Source organism: Manis javanica, chromosome 3 (genome assembly GCF_040802235.1).
Source record: "Manis javanica isolate MJ-LG chromosome 3, MJ_LKY, whole genome shotgun sequence".
NCBI classification, from domain to species: domain Eukaryota; kingdom Metazoa; phylum Chordata; class Mammalia; order Pholidota; family Manidae; genus Manis; species Manis javanica.
In genome coordinates this window covers 164,707,338-164,729,636 of record NC_133158.1, presented here as the reverse complement: position 1 = coordinate 164,729,636, position 22,299 = coordinate 164,707,338, and the positions used below count along the sequence as shown (strand labels likewise).

Below are 22,299 nucleotides of genomic sequence, written 5' to 3'. Positions count from 1 at the left end.
TTTTACTCCAAATGTATTTATCCAAATCTTTCCTCCCAGTCCTCCGGCTGCCTCAAATTTGATGGGTCCCAAATGAAAGACCGTGTCCCTGACCCGTTCCTGACCCTTGGTCCTCTGCTCCGTGCCCCAGTCCCCTTATCCTAGTAACAGCACCACCGAAACACTGAAGCGGGAAAAATCCTGGCCTCCAGGCCTCCCTGCCATCACCACATCCAGTCATCACCAAGTTCAGTCTTTCCTATCTGCTGACCGTAATTCACTTTCTCACCTGTAATTTTTAAACGCTCTTTTCTAGTGTAGTTCCCCGCTAGGTTCATTTTTACATTGCTACTAGTGACCTTTCCGAAAACGTTAGTGACAGTGTCGCCCCTCTGCTTACCTCGTGGATCCCCATTACCCGAAGGAGAAAGTTCATCGCCTTGCATTGGCGTTTGCCTGATTTGGCTTGGCCCCGATTGCTCCAGTTTTCTCCTTCCGTTACTTTGGTACCTTCACTTACTGTGTCATTTCACCTCTCATCCTTTTGCTCATTCTGCCCTTCCTAGATGGACCTTCACAGCCTCCCTCTGAACTTTATCTTTCAAGATATAGCCCCTCTTTTTCTTTTCTGTTTTCCTTTTCTATTGCAGTATCATTGATACTCCATCCTGCATTGGCTTCAAATATACAACACAGTGGTTCAACAGTATCCCATATAATTTAGTCTTCACCCCTGGGGTTATAAGATACAGCCCTTTTTTTGATCAGCATCTTCCGAGCTTCCCAGATACACTGACTGTTCTCTTTTTTGGTCTTGTTTGCCTGACTGCCCTTTATGCAGTGCACTTCCGTTGCAGAACTAATGGATGATGCTTGTTTTCATGTTCTCTCTACCCCTGCTGGAACGTAGGCAGAGCTGTCTTTGATTTGTGTTTCCAGCTTCTCCCGGGATAATGCCTATGATCTGATAGGTATAGAGTTGTAGTCTTCCTAACCAAGAGTGAGCAAGTGAATGAATATGGTGTTTTCTGAAACTGGGTTTGTGTTTCAATTTGTTTTTACAGAAAGGACCAGTGCAGACAGTGGTTGGAAAAGAAGAAAGCTGTAGTAATACCATTGAAAGAGTTCAAAAAGAAAAAATAAATAATGACAATTTGACTTCTCGTGAAGCACACAAAAGTAATAGAGGCGGTAAGTTAGTGAATATCTGAAATTTTTTCTATGCCTAAATGCTAGTATGAAAACATCTAGAATTTGTAAGATTAACTTTATGAAACAAGCGTAGAATGCTGCAAGAAACTAATGTTTAAATTTATAAGGGATCAGTTTTGATGTCCAAATCTGACATCCCTTATGTCGAAGAATGGTTTTTTTTTTTTGCTGTCTTCATGAGTATCCCAGCTACTACCTTTTTCTTCCCCCAAATGCTTCATCTCTGAAATTCCTTTGTGCGATTACTTTTATTTTATTGAGGTACTCATGAATGGAGATATATTTGTATGTGTATTTCAAATTCATGGCGGTAATTATTCTCATTAGTGTATCTGCAACTACCTTTTATAGATGAGATGTCAGCATTGGGATTAGAAGAAGAGGAAGACGCAGAATCACCATGGGATTCCGAGGTACTATATTCTTTCTTTTTTTTAAAATATAAGCATTAACTGATGTTTAACATAAAAGGAAATGCTTTGACTTCACTTTCTCACCTCTGCATTTGTCCATACAAATGATTTCCTTGTATTTTTTAACCTATAATTAACATATAATTATGCGCTGAGTACTCCATAATACAGTTCTATTAATTTATAAGATCAATTTAATGAAACCAGTGTAGTATAGTGCAAGAAACTAAAGCTTAAAATCATAAGGGATCAGCTCTGATGTCACCTGAAAAACTAAATTGCTATTCTAGGTCAACCTGTGGCCAAACATACGATTTCATGGCATCTATGACTGTGTAAAACTCCTTATGAGGTTCAGTTTGGGTCATAGTTTCTTCCAAGTTAGAACTTGAAAAGTTAGTGCCTGGGACTTGAAACTATTATTATGTTTGGGTTATCAAGTAACTCTGCAAGGAAGTTTTCAGGAGAAGGGAAAGCATGGGGAGTGGCAATAAATATGTGACATCATAATAACCACAGTTCGGTTTAGCAGTGTTTTACTGAGTAAAAACCATTCTGGATAGTTAAAAGAGCGTGCATTGAGTGCTTTATGGCAGCCGTACTCATACTATTGTGAGTGTAAAGTAATGGTGACTTCTTCCAAGGAAACAACTGTGGAAGGAGATAAGGCACTGATTTTAGATAAAGGCTACCTCAGCATAATGGTACAAGCTCTGTATGTGATGTCAAAAGACATACCAGTCTCCTGGTTCTGTCACTTAACTAGATACGGGATCTTGGAAAAACTTGTTTAACCTGTTTGACTGTCAGTGACCTCGTTCATAAAAATGGTACCAATACCTACCTCTCAGGTATTTGTAAGGAACAAATGTGGAAACAAATGTGAAAACCATTTGTAAAGTGTGAAGGGTGCTCTAGACACATATGACGGAATGATGGCAGTGGTGTTCAGTGACTTGCTCCATATTGAGGACACTTTTGAAACGTGAAGGACAATAAAATGGCAGTAGTGTCAAGAAAAAGAATGGAGGAGTTGGAATTGTGGATTTTTAATTTGGTGTATGTGAAGTTTCAGTATATTATTATTGGGGATACCCCCTAGATACACTTAATGGCCTTCTCAGTGAGATTATTTTAAATGTTTCAATTTTAAATAAATTTCGGTTATTGAATACTGACTATATGCTGGACAGTTAGATTCTGTACAGGGTTAGGCTATAGTAGTAGAAACAGTAAAGTGTATTTATTATAAGTCACTGTAAGTGCTTGATATAGAGGAAGTGGAGAATGTTAGGTTAGAGAATATCGGGAGAGTTTGTCGTTAGGACGGGGATGGGCGTGGCAGCGGAATTTAGGTAGTCAGGAAAGATCTCTGAGTATGTCAAATGCTGCCACGTGAAGGATGAGAAGGAGCCAGTCATGTGAAGGTCTAAGAGAAGGACTCTGGATAGAGAGAATGACGGATCACACCTGCTGATCATTTATTTTACTCTAGCATCTTGGAATGACCAGGAAGCAGGAAGTGGGGTAACCATCATCATATTGTTGTTGTGTGTAGTAAAGTAAATGTGCATAATAAAGTTCCTGGCACAGTTTAGATGGTTAATAGATAATGTTGTTCTTCCCTTAATAAACTTTCCTAAAATTTTTTGCTGTAAACATAATTTAAAATCTTTACTACTTTTCCACTTTGTTCAAGCATTTTTCCTCTCAATAAAATTTTTATCAAATAATAGTTGCATCCTTCCAAACTCCTGTTTACTGAAATGAAGCAGCTTCTACAGTTACCTGTTTATATTCCACATGACATGCTCTAGGGTTTTTTATCATGCCAAGTATCTGATTTTAACACCAAAAATCATTTCTTTCTTTAGAAAAATTTTAAATTGAAAGCAAGTATACCTGTTGAAGAGTTTGTTTAAATCAGTATTTCATTAACTGTCCTCTTACTTTGGTGGGGAAAGCCAAGCAGGGTTAGATGTTTGGTTAGTTCCTTACTGAAATGTGCACATGGGTCAGGCTCTTGTCTGTGAAAATACTTAACTCTGGCCTTCCATGCTCAGTTTTACAGTCAGTAGCCAAGTGAAGGTAAAAGGTAATCTTGATCTAGAGAGAATAAATAAGTTTTCCTATTTAAGTATTTTGGGTTTTAATACATGCTTCTTCTGTTTTTAAGTCTAATTGCTTGTGAAGTAGGAAATCAGGGTATGCTCTTAGAAAGAATGGGATTGGGAAATCTTCGTGCAACTCATTATTGATATTAATTTTAACAGAGTCTCCCAGAGAGTCTTCCACAGAAGAATGCTGGTCATTTTTCTGGTTCTCCAGGTCAAAGAGGAGAAAACCTATTAAATGAACAAGTAGGAGGTAAGAACTGTATTTTATAATGCAGTCATTTGACTGAATGTTGACATAAAACATGAATATTTAAATGTTCTAGTAGCGTAAGATAGTCACCTGTTAAATACATAGCAAGGACAAAGATGTGAAAAGGAGGTAAGTTATATATTAGGTGTCAGCAAGAGATTGAGAGTTGTTAACACTAAAAGCATTCAGTTTTTGGTTCCATTTCAATATACTCGTAAGACCTAAGAAAAGTCAGGAACTAAAAAAGATGAAGAGGGAATGAAGAATGAGAAAGGCAGAGAGGGTAAAGGGAGGACAGACAGTAAAGAAGCAGAAATACAGTGGAGATGGTGGTAAAATAAGGGAAGAGTAGAGCATTTGAAATACGGGAATACTAGCAAGTGAGCTTCCAGTATCAGAGCTTCTCAGAGGATAGATAGCAGAATGTTCCCACTCTTCCTGTTCTCCTCACTGCTGGGAGGCTATCAAAGACTGAGGCTCCTCATCATGCGGAGCTATGTTTACCTGACATCGGTGAACGTAAAACCTTTGTGGTCAGCTGTCAGTGCATGTACTTGAATGCCATGTCATGTAAAATGTTGCAGCTTCATAGGAGCGCATCATATGGGTCAAAGTGAGGGAGCTGGAAGGAAGAGGAGAGCCAGGTCAGTTAGAGTTTGAGCAAGGAAGCTATAAAAAGGCTTTTCTGATGAAAATTCCGTTAGAAAGTTCATGACTTAATTTCCAGTTTTGGAGATGTGATAGTGAGGAACTTGATGCTAGATTCCAGAAGGTCAAGTTCAAAAGGGACCAGTTTCTCAAATTTTAATGAATCAGCTGAGACCTTGTTAAAAAACACACATTGCGAGCAGCACGTCTGGGATTCTACATTTCTAACAAGTTGTCAGGAGATGTCAGTGTTGCTGGCCCTCAGATCCATGTGCTCTGTAGCCGCTGGGGTGCAGGCTTCCCTGCAGAGACATCTGGAATCCATTGACTCGTTCAAGACCTAACAGTGTCAAGGAAAAGCACTGTTTTTTTTCCTTTGATTTCTGAGCATGTTTATAGCTAGGGGGGAGCAAAGAGACGAAGAAATAGGTGTTGTAGGTGGCAGATACTGTGCCTAAATGAGGAGGAAAGAAGAACCAAAAGAATGTCAGAGGGGAAGAGTCAAGACCGTAGATCTAGAGATGACTTTTGGAGCGGAAGGGGGACGGTGAAAGGAAGAGGGAGGAAAGAAAGGTGTTAGCGAGGAAATTTTGGACTTTTTGAGGAAACTTGAGAGAAACCACTTTAGATGGCCTCAGTGTGTTTGCCCTGGAACCAAACATTAGATCACTGCTGCTCCAGAGAATACTGCGAGCAGGGGATCGCTGAAATCAGGGTAAACCGTAGGCACCCGTTTCTCCTCCTCGTAACCAGCAGGCATCAGAGATGGATGTTGCATTGGTTTTGTTATTTAAATGAGATTGATTTGAACAGGGAAGCACTAGCTGTTATTCTTTTAAGGATAATTAAAAAAATTTTTAAGGGCTCGCATTGTACACCAAACCAAATTTTGGGAAAAAGAGAAATGACAGCGTTAATTCCCTAAATGCTTAAATTCTGATTTTTCCACAAATATTACACTGATTTTGAAATAAGAGATTTTAAAAATCCAATACTGTGGTAATTAAATTTTTTTCCTTTTTAGTAATCATATTTCAGTATTGAAAACTTATTATGCATTATACCTTATCTCTTAGATGTGTCTTATGTACCTTCTTGTAGGAGTGGATTAAGAAAGATGGCTAAACTAGAGGATGCCAGAAATGTAGGCATATTAGTAGCCCACCTGGGTATGAAAAAAAATAAACTTTTTAAAACTATCATTCTACAAGTGTATATCCAATGCGATCAATTCATAACCCATTCCCTGGTGAGAAAGGCATTCCCTTGAACTGCCATCACACCTGTGTACTGCCTGGATCACAGGACAAATGGAAGAACATGATAAATCCTTGTAGTATACGGGTGTGAATGATTCTGCTGTATCGCATTAGAGACACACTGGTGCATTCTACCGTCAGCTTTCCCTTTCTCCTCTCCGGGTCGTGATTTGTTCCTCTGACTAACGATCACTTTTCTTCCCATCAGTGAGCGTGTTCACATTCGCATACGTGCATTTTTCTGTCTTAGTTATAGTCGTCTGAAACACAATCTTAATTTCAAAATCTTAACTGCATGCTTTGTTAAACCATAGTCCTTTGTTTCTCTTCAGCATTTATACTGGATTAATATTTCTGTCTTGTTGCTGTCCTAACCCTTCAGAATGACAAAGTGCCAAAACCTAATGTAATTTTCAAAGCCAGGCGTGGGGATTTAGCTTAGTAATAACTGCATGAATATATAGTTGGCTTTCTTGTGTATGTATCATTGATTACATATCCCTGTTGCTTTTTAGATTCTCTTGGACAATATTCTCACCTGGAGGTAAAACTTAACATATTTTTATCTTGATTTATTAACCACAGATTGTATGAAATCTTACTTATTATTAACTTTGTTTCAAAACCCATTCAGCCTGTCATCAAATTGAAAGACTCTCTCAATAATAAAACAGTAGGAGCAGAGATGACACAAACATCCACATCAGGTAAATTTTGCAGTGCGGGTTTAACTCTGGAAAGCAGTATACTGAATATATAAAATATAGTGTTCTTATTGCTAATTCAGTTTTTCTTTTTTTGCAAATTTAGTTAAATGATTTTACATAAATAAGTCAGATGTTATTGTTGGTATCCATGTTTCCAAAAAAAAAGGCTTATAAACATTTGAAAAGATTTTTTTTTAAAAAAGCTTTAACTCAGAAATTTCCACTTTTATGCTTTGATACCCTTAAGTTCCCAGTTTGAAATCCTTATAATTCTTAGGGATTCCCAGAGGTTAGTAATTAGACTCTTTGAGATTTTCCATTGTTTTCAAATGCTTATATGTGTTCCAGCCTTCATGTACCTAGAGTTAAAGGCTCACTTGCTGCTGTGTCAGTTCTGTTTTAAGTTTATCTCATGTTAATACTGATGATTTTAAGCCAACCAGATGTTCTGATATTAGGAGAGTGTGTGTGTGTGTGTGTGTGTGTGTGTGTGTGTGTGATCGATTATTAATAGTGGGGGAAGTAATTAATTATACTTTAATGAATATTTGGCAGACTTTTAAAATAGTAATTGTGAAATGTTGGTCTTAGGATTCCTCTGTATTAAAAACTATTGAGAATTCCAAAGAACTTTTAGTTAAATGGGTTGTATCTATTGCTATTCATGTTTTTAGAAATTAAAACTGAAAAAATTTAAATACAGGCATATACGATCATACCTCCCATTAGCCATTAGAGGTGTGATGTTATTACATGCCGTATCTCTGGAACATTCCACCATACGCTTGTAAGAGAATGAGAGTGAAAATGATAGATAACATTTAGTGTTTTGATGAAAATAGTTTTGATCTCTTGGGGCCCATGAGCAGATAGTTATATATAGTTACACCAACGTGGCCTCACTGTTATCGGCTTCATTCCTCCTACGTCACAACAACATGTCAGACCAGGTGCTATCTGACACATCCGCTCAACGGTGCCACTGTAGTTTGAAGGTGGTCCTAGACAAGATGTAAGTGAATAATGAGCATAACTGTGCTCTTCCAATGGGTTTCAGTCCTGGGCAAGTTCACTATGGATTCAGTGTGTCCAGAAGAAATGACAGTAAAATGTTCTTGGGGTGAAAGGGTTATACCCAACTTTATTTCCACGGCAGCAGGACAATCACTAAAATCCTGTTCACTCAGAGCTAGTCTGCGTGCGGCAAGCTGGCCTCTGCCTCTGGGCCTCTGTCCTCAGTGCTGCCACCACTCCAGCCTCTGCTCTGCTCTCCTGCAGTCTTGCAGCCATGCCACCGTGTCGCACCCAGACCACTGGGTGGAGCTCTTTATATAGAGTCAGTAGCAACGTATTGCCCACACGTGTGTAGTGAGCTCGCTGACCAGGGCCAGGTGAGAATCCGAGCCACAGAAACTTTCATTTTATCCACACTGCTCCCGGAAGACTGTGTACAAAACCAGATGGCAGATTGGATTTGCCCTGTGGGCCACAGCTTGCTGACCCCTCATATAGACAGGAAGAAGGAAACCACAGAAAAGAGACTGAGAGGCGAAAGAAGCTTTAGTTTTCCTGGACTCGTATCAGCCCATCTTGAAGTATTTGTTCACCCATGAATACCAAAGTAAACAGGGTGCTCAACTAGTTCAACTTCAAATGTGGTTCTTTTTCTAGGCCTTATGTCTTTTTCATTTCTGTTCCTTAAAAATTTTATTCCTTTAAGCAGAAAAAAAATAGTAGTTTGTCGCTTTCTTGTTTTTTTTTTTTTTGTTGTTGTTGTTGTTGTGAAACCATTAATTAAGAGTCCATGTTTGACTATAGGGGCAACAGTGGAGGGAGATAAACCAGGGGCACAAAAGAGGTGTGGTTAGTAAGATTGAATGGTAATTGAATGTGAAAAGTTAGGGAAGAGAGAGATGTAAATTGGCTCCTAGCTTTCCAGGTTTGGGGAGCATGCAGATTGGACATGAGGAATGAACAGCGAAGGCAGTGGGTCAACAGAAAGACCCTCCCTTTTTTTTTTCTGTACGTGTTAAGTTTGATGGAATATCCGTGTTTGACATTTTCAGTAATTGGATAATTGAATAATAGGAGTTTGTGGCTAGAGAGCTCCAGGGTTGGAGATGCAGACTGGAAATAATCTGATTATAATTATTAGACAAACTCATATATCCCGATGAGCTTGTTTGTGTTGGAGAACATGTAGAATGAGAGGCCAGTGGCAACGCTGTTGGAACAGCAACATTGAAGGGATGGGGTGGGCAGGGGGGAGTCGGTAAGAAGACTGAGTTGTGGCTAGAGATGAGCAGCAGAGCAGGTGGGTCCAGATAGACTCTGTAGAAACGGAAGGAGACAGTCTGAAGACGTGTTACTTTATAACACCGGAATGACAAAGTCTGTCACGCTTCTCTTGTAACTGGAAATAGGGCCGGAGGGAGTCGCGTGTCCTGTGTTTTGCCATGCTGCAAAGTACAGCACCTGTAGACCCAGCTCCCTTGTGGTCGGGTTTTGTTCTGAACTGAGCAGTCTCAACCGAAGAGCTGGGGAAGTTGTGTTGTGTTACGTTGTAAGTGTAAGTTGTAAGCATATTCTCCTCTCCCTGCACCTAGTGGTGAGTGTCCAGAAAAGTTATGCTATTTAAGTTTGACATTGTCAGTTTATGATCCTGATTCTTCTACTGATACTATTTTCTGTCAGTCTGATCGGGATTGGGTCGGATTATGGTCACTGTGAATAGCAGTTGTAGTTTTCACATTTTGATAAATACACAGGAGGGGAAGTAATTGTTGTTAATACATCGATTGCCTACCAATAGCATAATTAATATTCATTCCACTATAGTCTCCAGGTGTGGTCCCAGATGGACACTTTTTAACAAAGCATCAGTTTTACACTTTTAAATACATATAAGGTGAATTTTATTTTTTCTCTATTAGGGAAGAAGCATTCTGAAGAGGACTCTTTAAAGAAGTAGGTTCTTACGTTTTTTTTTAAAAAAAACTGTATGTTAACTGAAGGAATGCAGATAAATAACGTGTTGAATGTGTAATAGTTTAAATTCAGGTTTCTTCCTTTTTTATCATCCTGTGGGTGTGTGTTTTCATAGTAGAAAGGTGGGTAGTGGGTTTAGTGAATGCAATGAAAGAGATAAGAATGAATTTCTAGTAGAGATCAGGTTTCCAGAGGACCGCACTGGGTTGGATAGAAATAAGGGTTTTAGAAAAAAGGTCAGAGTTTTTGGGGTTTATGACAAGTTAGATGGGGGGACTATTAAAGTGCTTAACACTTGTTATCTAATTGCAGTAGCTTTGCAAAGTCGCTGTGCTGTGATAGCCTAGTGTTTGTTAATTAGGCAACTGTGGTTCAGGTGGGTGGGTTGATTGACCCATGATTCCACAGTTAGCAGGAGCTGACCCACGATTTGACTGTCAGTCGGCCCGGCTCCCAGTCCATTCGCTTTTCTCAGTATAGATTGATAGGACCAAGTGGACCGTGTGATAAAGTCAAATTCAGCTAAGTGTTAACTCCGATGTAGTTTTCTTATGAAGCCCGGTTAGTCCAAGCATTTGTCCTAACATATTTGACAGTTGCAGTGGTAACTAGTACCTTGTTTTTACTAGCATCAGAGTTTTAGGGCAGATCTCAGTTGGCTGTGGCCACAGAACCATAGGATTTATATTAGCAAGGTCTAATCAGGCATGTATCCTTGGATGTAGTGATATCTACTCTCCTTGAGATGAATTATTTTTCTGTAAGTAAAGAATATCTGTGAGTAGACCATGTTATGTTGGTGAAATTCAGTGTCTATTTGTAAACTGTTTATGAAAGATTTCTGTACATGCTGACTTGTCAGTCTGGTTTCCCTTCCCATTAACCCTTGTCTGTCTGGTTTGTGAAAATTCATCCTTCGTTCCCTCCTTTCTTCCTTTCCTCCTTTCCTTTCCCCTTTCCCTTTTTCATTTCCCATGCGCTTTCCTTCTTTCCTTCCATCTTTCTTTGGACATACTTTTCTTCCATGACATTACTATAATCTTTTCTGGATTTTTTTTATACTCCTCTGCTTTTCATGGTGTTTCTTTTGTTCTGTTAGTTTTCCCACTTCTGTCCACTGAGTATTCTCCACATTTCTGTAGACAACATCAAAAGCTCAAAGAATTTCGGGATTGTAAGGATTCTCAGAGATGAGTTAATCAAAATACCCTCCAGAACTTCAGCCTGTGTTTAACATCCTGGCCAAGTGGTTGTTCAAATGGAGACTTTTAAACCCAAAGAGTAAAGTAGTTAGTTGATTGGATATGGTAAGTGCCAAGATGAGGATTAAATTCAGGTTTCTTCCTTTTTTTTAAATCATCCTGTAGGTGTGTTTTTTCATAATAGAAAGGTGGGGAGTGGGTCTAGTGAACACAATGAAAGAGATAAGAATGAATTTCTAGGAGAGATCAGGTTTCCAGAGGACCGCACTGGGTTGGACAGAAATAAGATTTTAGAAAAAAGATCAGAGTTTCTGTGGTTTATGACGAGTTAGATCAAGATAAATTACAGGAACGAGGGACATGGGGTGTTGGGAGTTGTCCAGAAAGGTGTTTTGAATCGCGAGCTCAAGGGAGTCCTGAGCAGGTGGCCGCTCTTTAGTTTGTTTCATTGAGGGAACTAGCATATTTGGGGGTTTATCCTGAAAGATAATGGAGTCATTTAAAGCCATTTTGAAAACAGAGACCAAATTTTAATTATATCAAAAAACTTCATTTAATAGCCGACTCTTCATTCTTTTTTTTTTTTTTTTTAAACAAACAAACTCACTCATCTTTGTTACACATACAGGAGTGGGGGTCAGTCTTCCAAGTCAACTGAAGACAAACATGGAGATGAAGCATCATTCAAGTAAGATCTGCTGGTTCAGAGTTTGAGTAGATGGAGAAGGAGTAGTAGCAGTTGAAGCCAGGTTTTGACTTGGAACAGAGTTCTACCCTTGGCGTGATTAGCTACAGTGATAGGGGACATTGCATCTAATGTGATGAGATAATATATTGATAAATAACTTTATAATAGCTGAGATGCCGTGAATTCCCACGAAGAAAGAACAGCTGACAACCAGAAATAGTAAACATTTTCAGAACACAGCAACTAATCTGTCAGAACCTGTGAAAACTCACATTGGGTTTTATTTACTATTCCAAAATAATTTCAAGTTAAAGAACAAATCATTCCATTGCACAGGTGTTTCTCTGAGCATTTTGGGGACACAGTAACTCCTGAAACCCTCCTAGCAACCTTGTAAAATAAGGTGGCAGGATCCCTACTTTCTAGAGCAAGACTTTGAATTGAAGAGAAGCAGCTTATCCAAGAACAAGTAGCTGTTGGTTACAGAGCTAGGCCTTCTGCGTGCAAGATACGTCCGTATGGCCAGCTAACTCTGAGTCATTTACTGAGCCGTAGTGCCCTCACTTCATGACGGGTCCACCTTACTATCTTACTATTTTCCTTCTCTAATTTTTTACCCACTAAAAAGTTTGTAGAACTTACAGATTTGGACTAATTATGGACTAATTAACATTTTGATATTAGCTCTGTGTTATTAGCCAAAATACTCTTTTAGAGTTTAATATATTTGGTAAATGTTTTTCATATCAGTATTAAAATAGTTATATTATTTATTAACTTTAAGCTATAGTCAAGAAAGTTATTTAAAGGTTTTATGAAAACCAAGGCCAAATCGGTTAGATATATCAAAAATCCTCAGTCAATAGACACTCGTGTGTCTTCACTGTTTTTTTTTTGTTTTTTAAGAAATTAACTCACTCTTTTGTTACATTTGTTTGCCGCACATCTTTACAGGATATCTGGCATTGATGATTCCTTTCCTGAGTCCGCTGATGAAGACTTTGATTTTGATGAAAAGGTACAATGCTCTCGTCAAATTAATTATCATGCTCTGTATTCAGATTTTTCTAGTTTTTACTCCTAAATATAGCACTGGTCTGTCAATCATAATTCTGTGTTTGTAATGGAAAGTTTGTCAGAGCAAACCACTTTATAGAAATACTACTAGTCAAATTTTTTTTTTTACTTTGGTAAATACTGTAGATAAGAGCTGAGGAGAAAAATGGCTGGGACATGCATAGTGACAGGAGAATTCTATTGGGACGAGCGTTCCTACAGTGGGGAAAATAGGAAATTTGGCCAAGAATAAGGACCGTTACTGTGATTTTGAAATCATACCGATATCACTTATGTAATACTCATGCATAAAGGAACTCTGTAATGGATCGATTTACTTATTTTAATAATCATGGATTCTTCTTGGTGCCTTTTATTTCAAAAACTATATAGCATATATCATAGAGGTGTTTTTTTGGGGGGGGGACACTTTTTATTTTGGTATCATACACCTGTTAGGAGAGATTTTTTTTCTATTCCTATCCTTGATTCTGCATTTGGACTAAAATAATATTAACAATTGTGGAAATTTACATATTTCAATGCCCTCTTTCGAAATTAATATTACAATGGGATTCAACTGTTTTCTAAATCATTTCTTTAAGAGTAAATTTTAAACTCTTGATGTAATTTAGGGATAAATGTTTTGCCTAAAGTAACAACCAGCTCTAAAAACAGGGACTCCTACTAGCCATATGGGAAAACATGCAGTTTGCTCAAATTTTTGTTTTATACTTACAAAAAATACCTATTCAGCATCTTTGTATCACATTCTAAAATTCCATACTTAAGAGATTTTTTAAGTTATAGTTATTTCAGTATTCATTTTAACACCCCTGCCTCACTACTGGAGGTTACGAAACATAATTGCGTACCTCGTGGGTCACCTAGAATAAGGTCTGGCATGGAAGAAGCAGTTTCACATTTTTTCAGTGTGACTAAATGATAAATGGAATTCTGTGTAATAGAACATTACAAGTAAGAGAATATGCATAATCCTCATTAAACCTGTTTATATTCCTCAATATATGGCCTATATATTCCCTTTTAATATTTAGGATGTGTACGTTCAATTGAGTTTTGTTGAAAAAGTGCATCATAAATAAGGAGGAAGTATGTTAGAAATATGTGATGATAAGAAAGATGACAGTGTGTTTTTTAGCAGCCTCCAGTTGTGAGCTTACAATTTCATCTTAAAAATTTTCAACCTTTTTTAGGCCCATCTCATTAGATATAGCTTTTCCAATAGATACACCCTTTAAAGCTATGTATTTTTCCTCAGAATTCTGAGTATCAATTTTTTCAACAAGTGGAAAGTTGGTGTGTTTGGGACATGTCTTTTTCTATCTTTTTCCCTCTTTCACAGTAATTTACAGCTTTTTTAGGTAGTGGTAGATGACCACATTCAGCTAACTGGATGACTTATTTTACAGTGACAAAATTAACTCCTTATTACAGTAGTAGTTATAAACAAATAATTGTCGAATAATACAAATCAGTATGGTTAGGGATACAGTATGAACAAAAGGCTGTATTTTTCATACATTACATACAGTGAGGTATGTAGAAAAAATATGTATTCCAGTATTTATCAATGTATATACATAGTGTATTTATGGATATACTATGAGCAAAAGCCTCCAGAGGAGAAGCAACTTAAACAGTTTGCAATTCCAGTTCATCTAAATAAGAGACTTCTAAACACTGAACTTCAATTCCCCCTACAAGACAATTTATGCAAATATAAATCATGGCAAACACATGTAAAAATGCAACAAAAATTGATAATTCTTAATATTTCTTTTTCCAATAATACTTTAAACTACTGAGGTATAAATTTTTGTTTTGGTGGTTCTGGTAAAGAAAACAATCTAGTAGATATCGTAGTATTTTTTTGTATAATAATCAATTAGCAGTAAGGATAGTAATATTTTGGGGCCACATATATCATCTCTCACAATCCTCGCCCCTGAGAAGACGTAGGAGAGTAAATGGCAGAACTGAGATTTGTGTCTACATTTGAATGATTTCAAAGCCCGAGGTCTCTATGTTAGATCAACTAGTAAATGGTGACTATTACACGTATTTTGTCAAATTTGGTGCTTGTGATTCTTAAAGCTATTACTTTTTTTCTAGAACATGCAGAAACCAAACTTAAAAAAGCTAATGGATGCTTTTCTGCAACCCAAGAAGGAGGAAAAAGAAAGTAAGCTATTTGAGACTGTCCATTCTTGGGTTATTCTGGGTTATTCACCGATTTGAAATTTCAGGTATTTTCATGTACTCTTAATTTGTTTTTCACTGTAATCAAAGCAAAATGTCACATTGTGAGGCCAGGTGAAAGAGCCAACAGCCAGGGCTTTTCTCATGAGAAATCTGTTGTGAAACCTTCTCTCAAGTCTTCAGCAGGCCTTGGTCTTACAAAGGTGAGTTGTTTTGTTTTCAGCTTTTCCCCCATGCTTTTTCACATGCCATCGTCCTGATGCTTTTGGTGATGAAAAGGATCCTAGAAAGAAAGGGAAGTCCTCCAGATCATGGTATAAAGCTGTGAAAGCAAGAGAGAAATCTGTACAGGATTGAGATTTATACAACTTGGTGGGAGTCGGCAATCCTGAGGTCTGCCGTGATGGAGGGAAGGAATCAGACAGCAGTGAGGAAGAAAAGCTAGGTGACTAGGAAGACGAGGGTGGGAAGAAGGGGCCAAATTCATTTAAGAAGGGTGAGATGAATATAAAGATTGAGTAAAGAGTCAAATGAGAGAGACTATAAAAACACAACAGAAAATAAGTGAGAACAGGACCTCTATGTTATAAAATATGGTAGAAATTCTTTGGAGTGTACAGTAAGAAAACCAGGTAATGAAAGAACTGTTCAGGTGTTTACGAAGAACTGAATAAAAATTTAATCCTCACTTTCAAGCTCAATAAAGTGATATATTTAATCTGGCACAGTCTGTTCATAGGTAATGCAAAGTGACATCTGTTTTAGGCTTTATCAGGTTTATTATGAATTATGACTCATTGGCCCTTCTGTTTCTAACTTAACTTACTTAATTATACATGTTACTGTTTGGTTGAATCCTGGTAGGTATTTTAGATCATTTTGAGAATAAAGAAAGAGAGGAAATTAATGAGCATTTATCAACTCTTCTCATTAGTTAAAATTAAAGTTTTGGACTATTTAAGTGAGGTTCTTCATCTCCATCCATTAAATGAGAAATTAAATTTTAACCTGCAACACTCTTAAATATATATATATATACATACAAATTATTTTTTTCTGGGGAAATTCTGATTTATCTTTTCCTAATAGAATCTGTATGCAATAGGCACATAGGGATACAACAAATTAATAAAGTCACAGTTTCTCATTTTTCTCATATAAACTACTTGTTGTCATAGACTCATAAGGAGAGATTGTCAACAGAATGCACAAAATTATTTCTGGAAAATGACTTTTACCTTTTAAAACATCTCCAGCAATGGGTACATTTCATATTATTCTCAGGAAATGTTATTAACTTTAGAATTCAGAGTTGTTAAACCTAGCATAAATGTTGTCATATCTCAAATTCAGAAATCGTGGTGACTTGATTTCTTTAGTTACTCCTTTCTTCTCTCCTTGTGAATACTGGGTCCTGCCTGATAATCATAGATGAATTCTGTATCATCTTGAATTGGTGTTTTACAATTAAATCTTTTCATTAACATAAAAATGCTAATATTACCATAATATCCCAGAAATAACTGTTTGCGTGCATTCATAAAGGAGTTTATTTTTAATCCTTGAAGCAGATGCTGAAATACATAATAGAAAATTTGAGTGCCATGATTCTTCTGTTCTCTTTTTTTATTTTCAAAATTTCAGAGGTCTGTGTAGGTTTGCATTACTTAATTGTATCAGTTTAGTGTATTTTTCAAATATTTATCTTCTAACGTAATATACTTCTCCTGAGTAAGTTTTCTGATTTTTACTCCAAATGTATTTATCCAAATCTTTCCTCCCAGTCCTCCGGCTGCCTCAAATTTGATGGGTCCCAAATGAAAGACCGTGTCCCTGACCCGTTCCTGACCCTTGGTCCTCTGCTCCGTGCCCCAGTCCCCTTATCCTAGTAACAGCACCACCGAAACACTGAAGCGGGAAAAATCCTGGCCTCCAGGCCTCCCTGCCATCACCACATCCAGTCATCACCAAGTTCAGTCTTTCCTATCTGCTGACCGTAATTCACTTTCTCACCTGTAATTTTTAAACGCTCTTTTCTAGTGTAGTTCCCCGCTAGGTTCATTTTTACATTGCTACTAGTGACCTTTCCGAAAACGTTAGTGACAGTGTCGCCCCTCTGCTTACCTCGTGGATCCCCATTACCCGAAGGAGAAAGTTCATCGCCTTGCATTGGCGTTTGCCTGATTTGGCTTGGCCCCGATTGCTCCAGTTTTCTCCTTCCGTTACTTTGGTACCTTCACTTACTGTGTCATTTCACCTCTCATCCTTTTGCTCATTCTGCCCTTCCTAGATGGACCTTCACAGCCTCCCTCTGAACTTTATCTTTCAAGATATAGCCCCTCTTTTTCTTTTCTGTTTTCCTTTTCTATTGCAGTATCATTGATACTCCATCCTGCATTGGCTTCAAATATACAACACAGTGGTTCAACAGTATCCCATATAATTTAGTCTTCACCCCTGGGGTTATAAGATACAGCCCTTTTTTTGATCAGCATCTTCCGAGCTTCCCAGATACACTGACTGTTCTCTTTTTTGGTCTTGTTTGCCTGACTGCCCTTTATGCAGTGCACTTCCGTTGCAGAACTAATGGATGATGCTTGTTTTCATGTTCTCTCTACCCCTGCTGGAACGTAGGCAGAGCTGTCTTTGATTTGTGTTTCCAGCTTCTCCCGGGATAATGCCTATGATCTGATAGGTATAGAGTTGTAGTCTTCCTAACCAAGAGTGAGCAAGTGAATGAATATGGTGTTTTCTGAAACTGGGTTTGTGTTTCAATTTGTTTTTACAGAAAGGACCAGTGCAGACAGTGGTTGGAAAAGAAGAAAGCTGTAGTAATACCATTGAAAGAGTTCAAAAAGAAAAAATAAATAATGACAATTTGACTTCTCGTGAAGCACACAAAAGTAATAGAGGCGGTAAGTTAGTGAATATCTGAAATTTTTTCTATGCCTAAATGCTAGTATGAAAACATCTAGAATTTGTAAGATTAACTTTATGAAACAAGCGTAGAATGCTGCAAGAAACTAATGTTTAAATTTATAAGGGATCAGTTTTGATGTCCAAATCTGACATCCCTTATGTCGAAGAATGGTTTTTTTTTTTTGCTGTCTTCATGAGTATCCCAGCTACTACCTTTTTCTTCCCCCAAATGCTTCATCTCTGAAATTCCTTTGTGCGATTACTTTTATTTTATTGAGGTACTCATGAATGGAGATATATTTGTATGTGTATTTCAAATTCATGGCGGTAATTATTCTCATTAGTGTATCTGCAACTACCTTTTATAGATGAGATGTCAGCATTGGGATTAGAAGAAGAGGAAGACGCAGAATCACCATGGGATTCCGAGGTACTATATTCTTTCTTTTTTTTAAAATATAAGCATTAACTGATGTTTAACATAAAAGGAAATGCTTTGACTTCACTTTCTCACCTCTGCATTTGTCCATACAAATGATTTCCTTGTATTTTTTAACCTATAATTAACATATAATTATGCGCTGAGTACTCCATAATACAGTTCTATTAATTTATAAGATCAATTTAATGAAACCAGTGTAGTATAGTGCAAGAAACTAAAGCTTAAAATCATAAGGGATCAGCTCTGATGTCACCTGAAAAACTAAATTGCTATTCTAGGTCAACCTGTGGCCAAACATACGATTTCATGGCATCTATGACTGTGTAAAACTCCTTATGAGGTTCAGTTTGGGTCATAGTTTCTTCCAAGTTAGAACTTGAAAAGTTAGTGCCTGGGACTTGAAACTATTATTATGTTTGGGTTATCAAGTAACTCTGCAAGGAAGTTTTCAGGAGAAGGGAAAGCATGGGGAGTGGCAATAAATATGTGACATCATAATAACCACAGTTCGGTTTAGCAGTGTTTTACTGAGTAAAAACCATTCTGGATAGTTAAAAGAGCGTGCATTGAGTGCTTTATGGCAGCCGTACTCATACTATTGTGAGTGTAAAGTAATGGTGACTTCTTCCAAGGAAACAACTGTGGAAGGAGATAAGGCACTGATTTTAGATAAAGGCTACCTCAGCATAATGGTACAAGCTCTGTATGTGATGTCAAAAGACATACCAGTCTCCTGGTTCTGTCACTTAACTAGATACGGGATCTTGGAAAAACTTGTTTAACCTGTTTGACTGTCAGTGACCTCGTTCATAAAAATGGTACCAATACCTACCTCTCAGGTATTTGTAAGGAACAAATGTGGAAACAAATGTGAAAACCATTTGTAAAGTGTAAAGGGTGCTCTAGACACATATGACGGAATGATGGCAGTGGTGTTCAGTGACTTGCTCCATATTGAGGACACTTTTGAAACGTGAAGGACAATAAAATGGCAGTAGTGTCAAGAAAAAGAATGGAGGAGTTGGAATTGTGGATTTTTAATTTGGTGTATGTGAAGTTTCAGTATATTATTATTGGGGATACCCCCTAGATACACTTAATGGCCTTCTCAGTGAGATTATTTTAAATGTTTCAATTTTAAATAAATTTCGGTTATTGAATACTGACTATATGCTGGACAGTTAGATTCTGTACAGGGTTAGGCTATAGTAGTAGAAACAGTAAAGTGTATTTATTATAAGTCACTGTAAGTGCTTGATATAGAGGAAGTGGAGAATGTTAGGTTAGAGAATATCGGGAGAGTTTGTCGTTAGGACGGGGATGGGCGTGGCAGCGGAATTTAGGTAGTCAGGAAAGATCTCTGAGTATGTCAAATGCTGCCACGTGAAGGATGAGAAGGAGCCAGTCATGTGAAGGTCTAAGAGAAGGACTCTGGATAGAGAGAATGACGGATCACACCTGCTGATCATTTATTTTACTCTAGCATCTTGGAATGACCAGGAAGCAGGAAGTGGGGTAACCATCATCATATTGTTGTTGTGTGTAGTAAAGTAAATGTGCATAATAAAGTTCCTGGCACAGTTTAGATGGTTAATAGATAATGTTGTTCTTCCCTTAATAAACTTTCCTAAAATTTTTTGCTGTAAACATAATTTAAAATCTTTACTACTTTTCCACTTTGTTCAAGCATTTTTCCTCTCAATAAAATTTTTATCAAATAATAGTTGCATCCTTCCAAACTCCTGTTTACTGAAATGAAGCAGCTTCTACAGTTACCTGTTTATATTCCACATGACATGCTCTAGGGTTTTTTATCATGCCAAGTATCTGATTTTAACACCAAAAATCATTTCTTTCTTTAGAAAAATTTTAAATTGAAAGCAAGTATACCTGTTGAAGAGTTTGTTTAAATCAGTATTTCATTAACTGTCCTCTTACTTTGGTGGGGAAAGCCAAGCAGGGTTAGATGTTTGGTTAGTTCCTTACTGAAATGTGCACATGGGTCAGACTCTTGTCTGTGAAAATACTTAACTCTGGCCTTCCATGCTCAGTTTTACAGTCAGTAGCCAAGTGAAGGTAAAAGGTAATCTTGATCTAGAGAGAATAAATAAGTTTTCCTATTTAAGTATTTTGGGTTTTAATACATGCTTCTTCTGTTTTTAAGTCTAATTGCTTGTGAAGTAGGAAATCAGGGTATGCTCTTAGAAAGAATGGGATTGGGAAATCTTCGTGCAACTCATTATTGATATTAATTTTAACAGAGTCTCCCAGAGAGTCTTCCACAGAAGAATGCTGGTCATTTTTCTGGTTCTCCAGGTCAAAGAGGAGAAAACCTATTAAATGAACAAGTAGGAGGTAAGAACTGTATTTTATAATGCAGTCATTTGACTGAATGTTGACATAAAACATGAATATTTAAATGTTCTAGTAGCGTAAGATAGTCACCTGTTAAATACATAGCAAGGACAAAGATGTGAAAAGGAGGTAAGTTATATATTAGGTGTCAGCAAGAGATTGAGAGTTGTTAACACTAAAAGCATTCAGTTTTTGGTTCCATTTCAATATACTCGTAAGACCTAAGAAAAGTCAGGAACTAAAAAAGATGAAGAGGGAATGAAGAATGAGAAAGGCAGAGAGGGTAAAGGGAGGACAGACAGTAAAGAAGCAGAAATACAGTGGAGATGGTGGTAAAATAAGGGAAGAGTAGAGCATTTGAAATACGGGAATACTAGCAAGTGAGCTTCCAGTATCAGAGCTTCTCAGAGGATAGATAGCAGAATGTTCCCACTCTTCCTGTTCTCCTCACTGCTGGGAGGCTATCAAAGACTGAGGCTCCTCATCATGCGGAGCTATGTTTACCTGACATCGGTGAACGTAAAACCTTTGTGGTCAGCTGTCAGTGCATGTACTTGAATGCCATGTCATGTAAAATGTTGCAGCTTCATAGGAGCGCATCATATGGGTCAAAGTGAGGGAGCTGGAAGGAAGAGGAGAGCCAGGTCAGTTAGAGTTTGAGCAAGGAAGCTATAAAAAGGCTTTTCTGATGAAAATTCCGTTAGAAAGTTCATGACTTAATTTCCAGTTTTGGAGATGTGATAGTGAGGAACTTGATGCTAGATTCCAGAAGGTCAAGTTCAAAAGGGACCAGTTTCTCAAATTTTAATGAATCAGCTGAGACCTTGTTAAAAAACACACATTGCGAGCAGCACGTCTGGGATTCTACATTTCTAACAAGTTGTCAGGAGATGTCAGTGTTGCTGGCCCTCAGATCCATGTGCTCTGTAGCCGCTGGGGTGCAGGCTTCCCTGCAGAGACATCTGGAATCCATTGACTCGTTCAAGACCTAACAGTGTCAAGGAAAAGCACTGTTTTTTTTCCTTTGATTTCTGAGCATGTTTATAGCTAGGGGGGAGCAAAGAGACGAAGAAATAGGTGTTGTAGGTGGCAGATACTGTGCCTAAATGAGGAGGAAAGAAGAACCAAAAGAATGTCAGAGGGGAAGAGTCAAGACCGTAGATCTAGAGATGACTTTTGGAGCGGAAGGGGGACGGTGAAAGGAAGAGGGAGGAAAGAAAGGTGTTAGCGAGGAAATTTTGGACTTTTTGAGGAAACTTGAGAGAAACCACTTTAGATGGCCTCAGTGTGTTTGCCCTGGAACCAAACATTAGATCACTGCTGCTCCAGAGAATACTGCGAGCAGGGGATCGCTGAAATCAGGGTAAACCGTAGGCACCCGTTTCTCCTCCTCGTAACCAGCAGGCATCAGAGATGGATGTTGCATTGGTTTTGTTATTTAAATGAGATTGATTTGAACAGGGAAGCACTAGCTGTTATTCTTTTAAGGATAATTAAAAAAATTTTTAAGGGCTCGCATTGTACACCAAACCAAATTTTGGGAAAAAGAGAAATGACAGCGTTAATTCCCTAAATGCTTAAATTCTGATTTTTCCACAAATATTACACTGATTTTGAAATAAGAGATTTTAAAAATCCAATACTGTGGTAATTAAATTTTTTTCCTTTTTAGTAATCATATTTCAGTATTGAAAACTTATTATGCATTATACCTTATCTCTTAGATGTGTCTTATGTACCTTCTTGTAGGAGTGGATTAAGAAAGATGGCTAAACTAGAGGATGCCAGAAATGTAGGCATATTAGTAGCCCACCTGGGTATGAAAAAAAATAAACTTTTTA

General features: G+C 37.6%; 2 protein-coding genes across 3 annotated transcripts in view; one reads left to right on the top strand and one right to left on the bottom strand.

The window, feature by feature from the left end:
• The window catches only part of LOC140848495 (1-phosphatidylinositol 4,5-bisphosphate phosphodiesterase eta-1-like), a 254,577-nt gene that overhangs the window by 109,537 nt on the left and 122,741 nt on the right, over positions 1-22,299 (bottom strand). The gene's annotated exons all lie outside the window — the stretch shown is intronic.
• Positions 1-22,299, top strand: part of LOC108407493 (ankyrin repeat domain-containing protein 26-like) — a 129,762-nt gene that overhangs the window by 4,087 nt on the left and 103,376 nt on the right. The window contains exons 4-16 of the mRNA XM_073232295.1: positions 1,044-1,170; positions 1,543-1,604; positions 3,878-3,971; positions 6,394-6,422; positions 6,513-6,585; positions 9,519-9,552; positions 11,404-11,463; positions 12,418-12,481; positions 14,656-14,725; positions 14,833-14,945; positions 17,531-17,657; positions 18,030-18,091; positions 20,365-20,458. Coding sequence (XP_073088396.1) covers positions 1,044-1,170; positions 1,543-1,604; positions 3,878-3,971; positions 6,394-6,422; positions 6,513-6,585; positions 9,519-9,552; positions 11,404-11,463; positions 12,418-12,481; positions 14,656-14,725; positions 14,833-14,945; positions 17,531-17,657; positions 18,030-18,091; positions 20,365-20,458 — 1,009 coding nt within the window. The remainder of the gene's footprint in view (positions 1-1,043; positions 1,171-1,542; positions 1,605-3,877; positions 3,972-6,393; positions 6,423-6,512; positions 6,586-9,518; positions 9,553-11,403; positions 11,464-12,417; positions 12,482-14,655; positions 14,726-14,832; positions 14,946-17,530; positions 17,658-18,029; positions 18,092-20,364; positions 20,459-22,299) is intronic.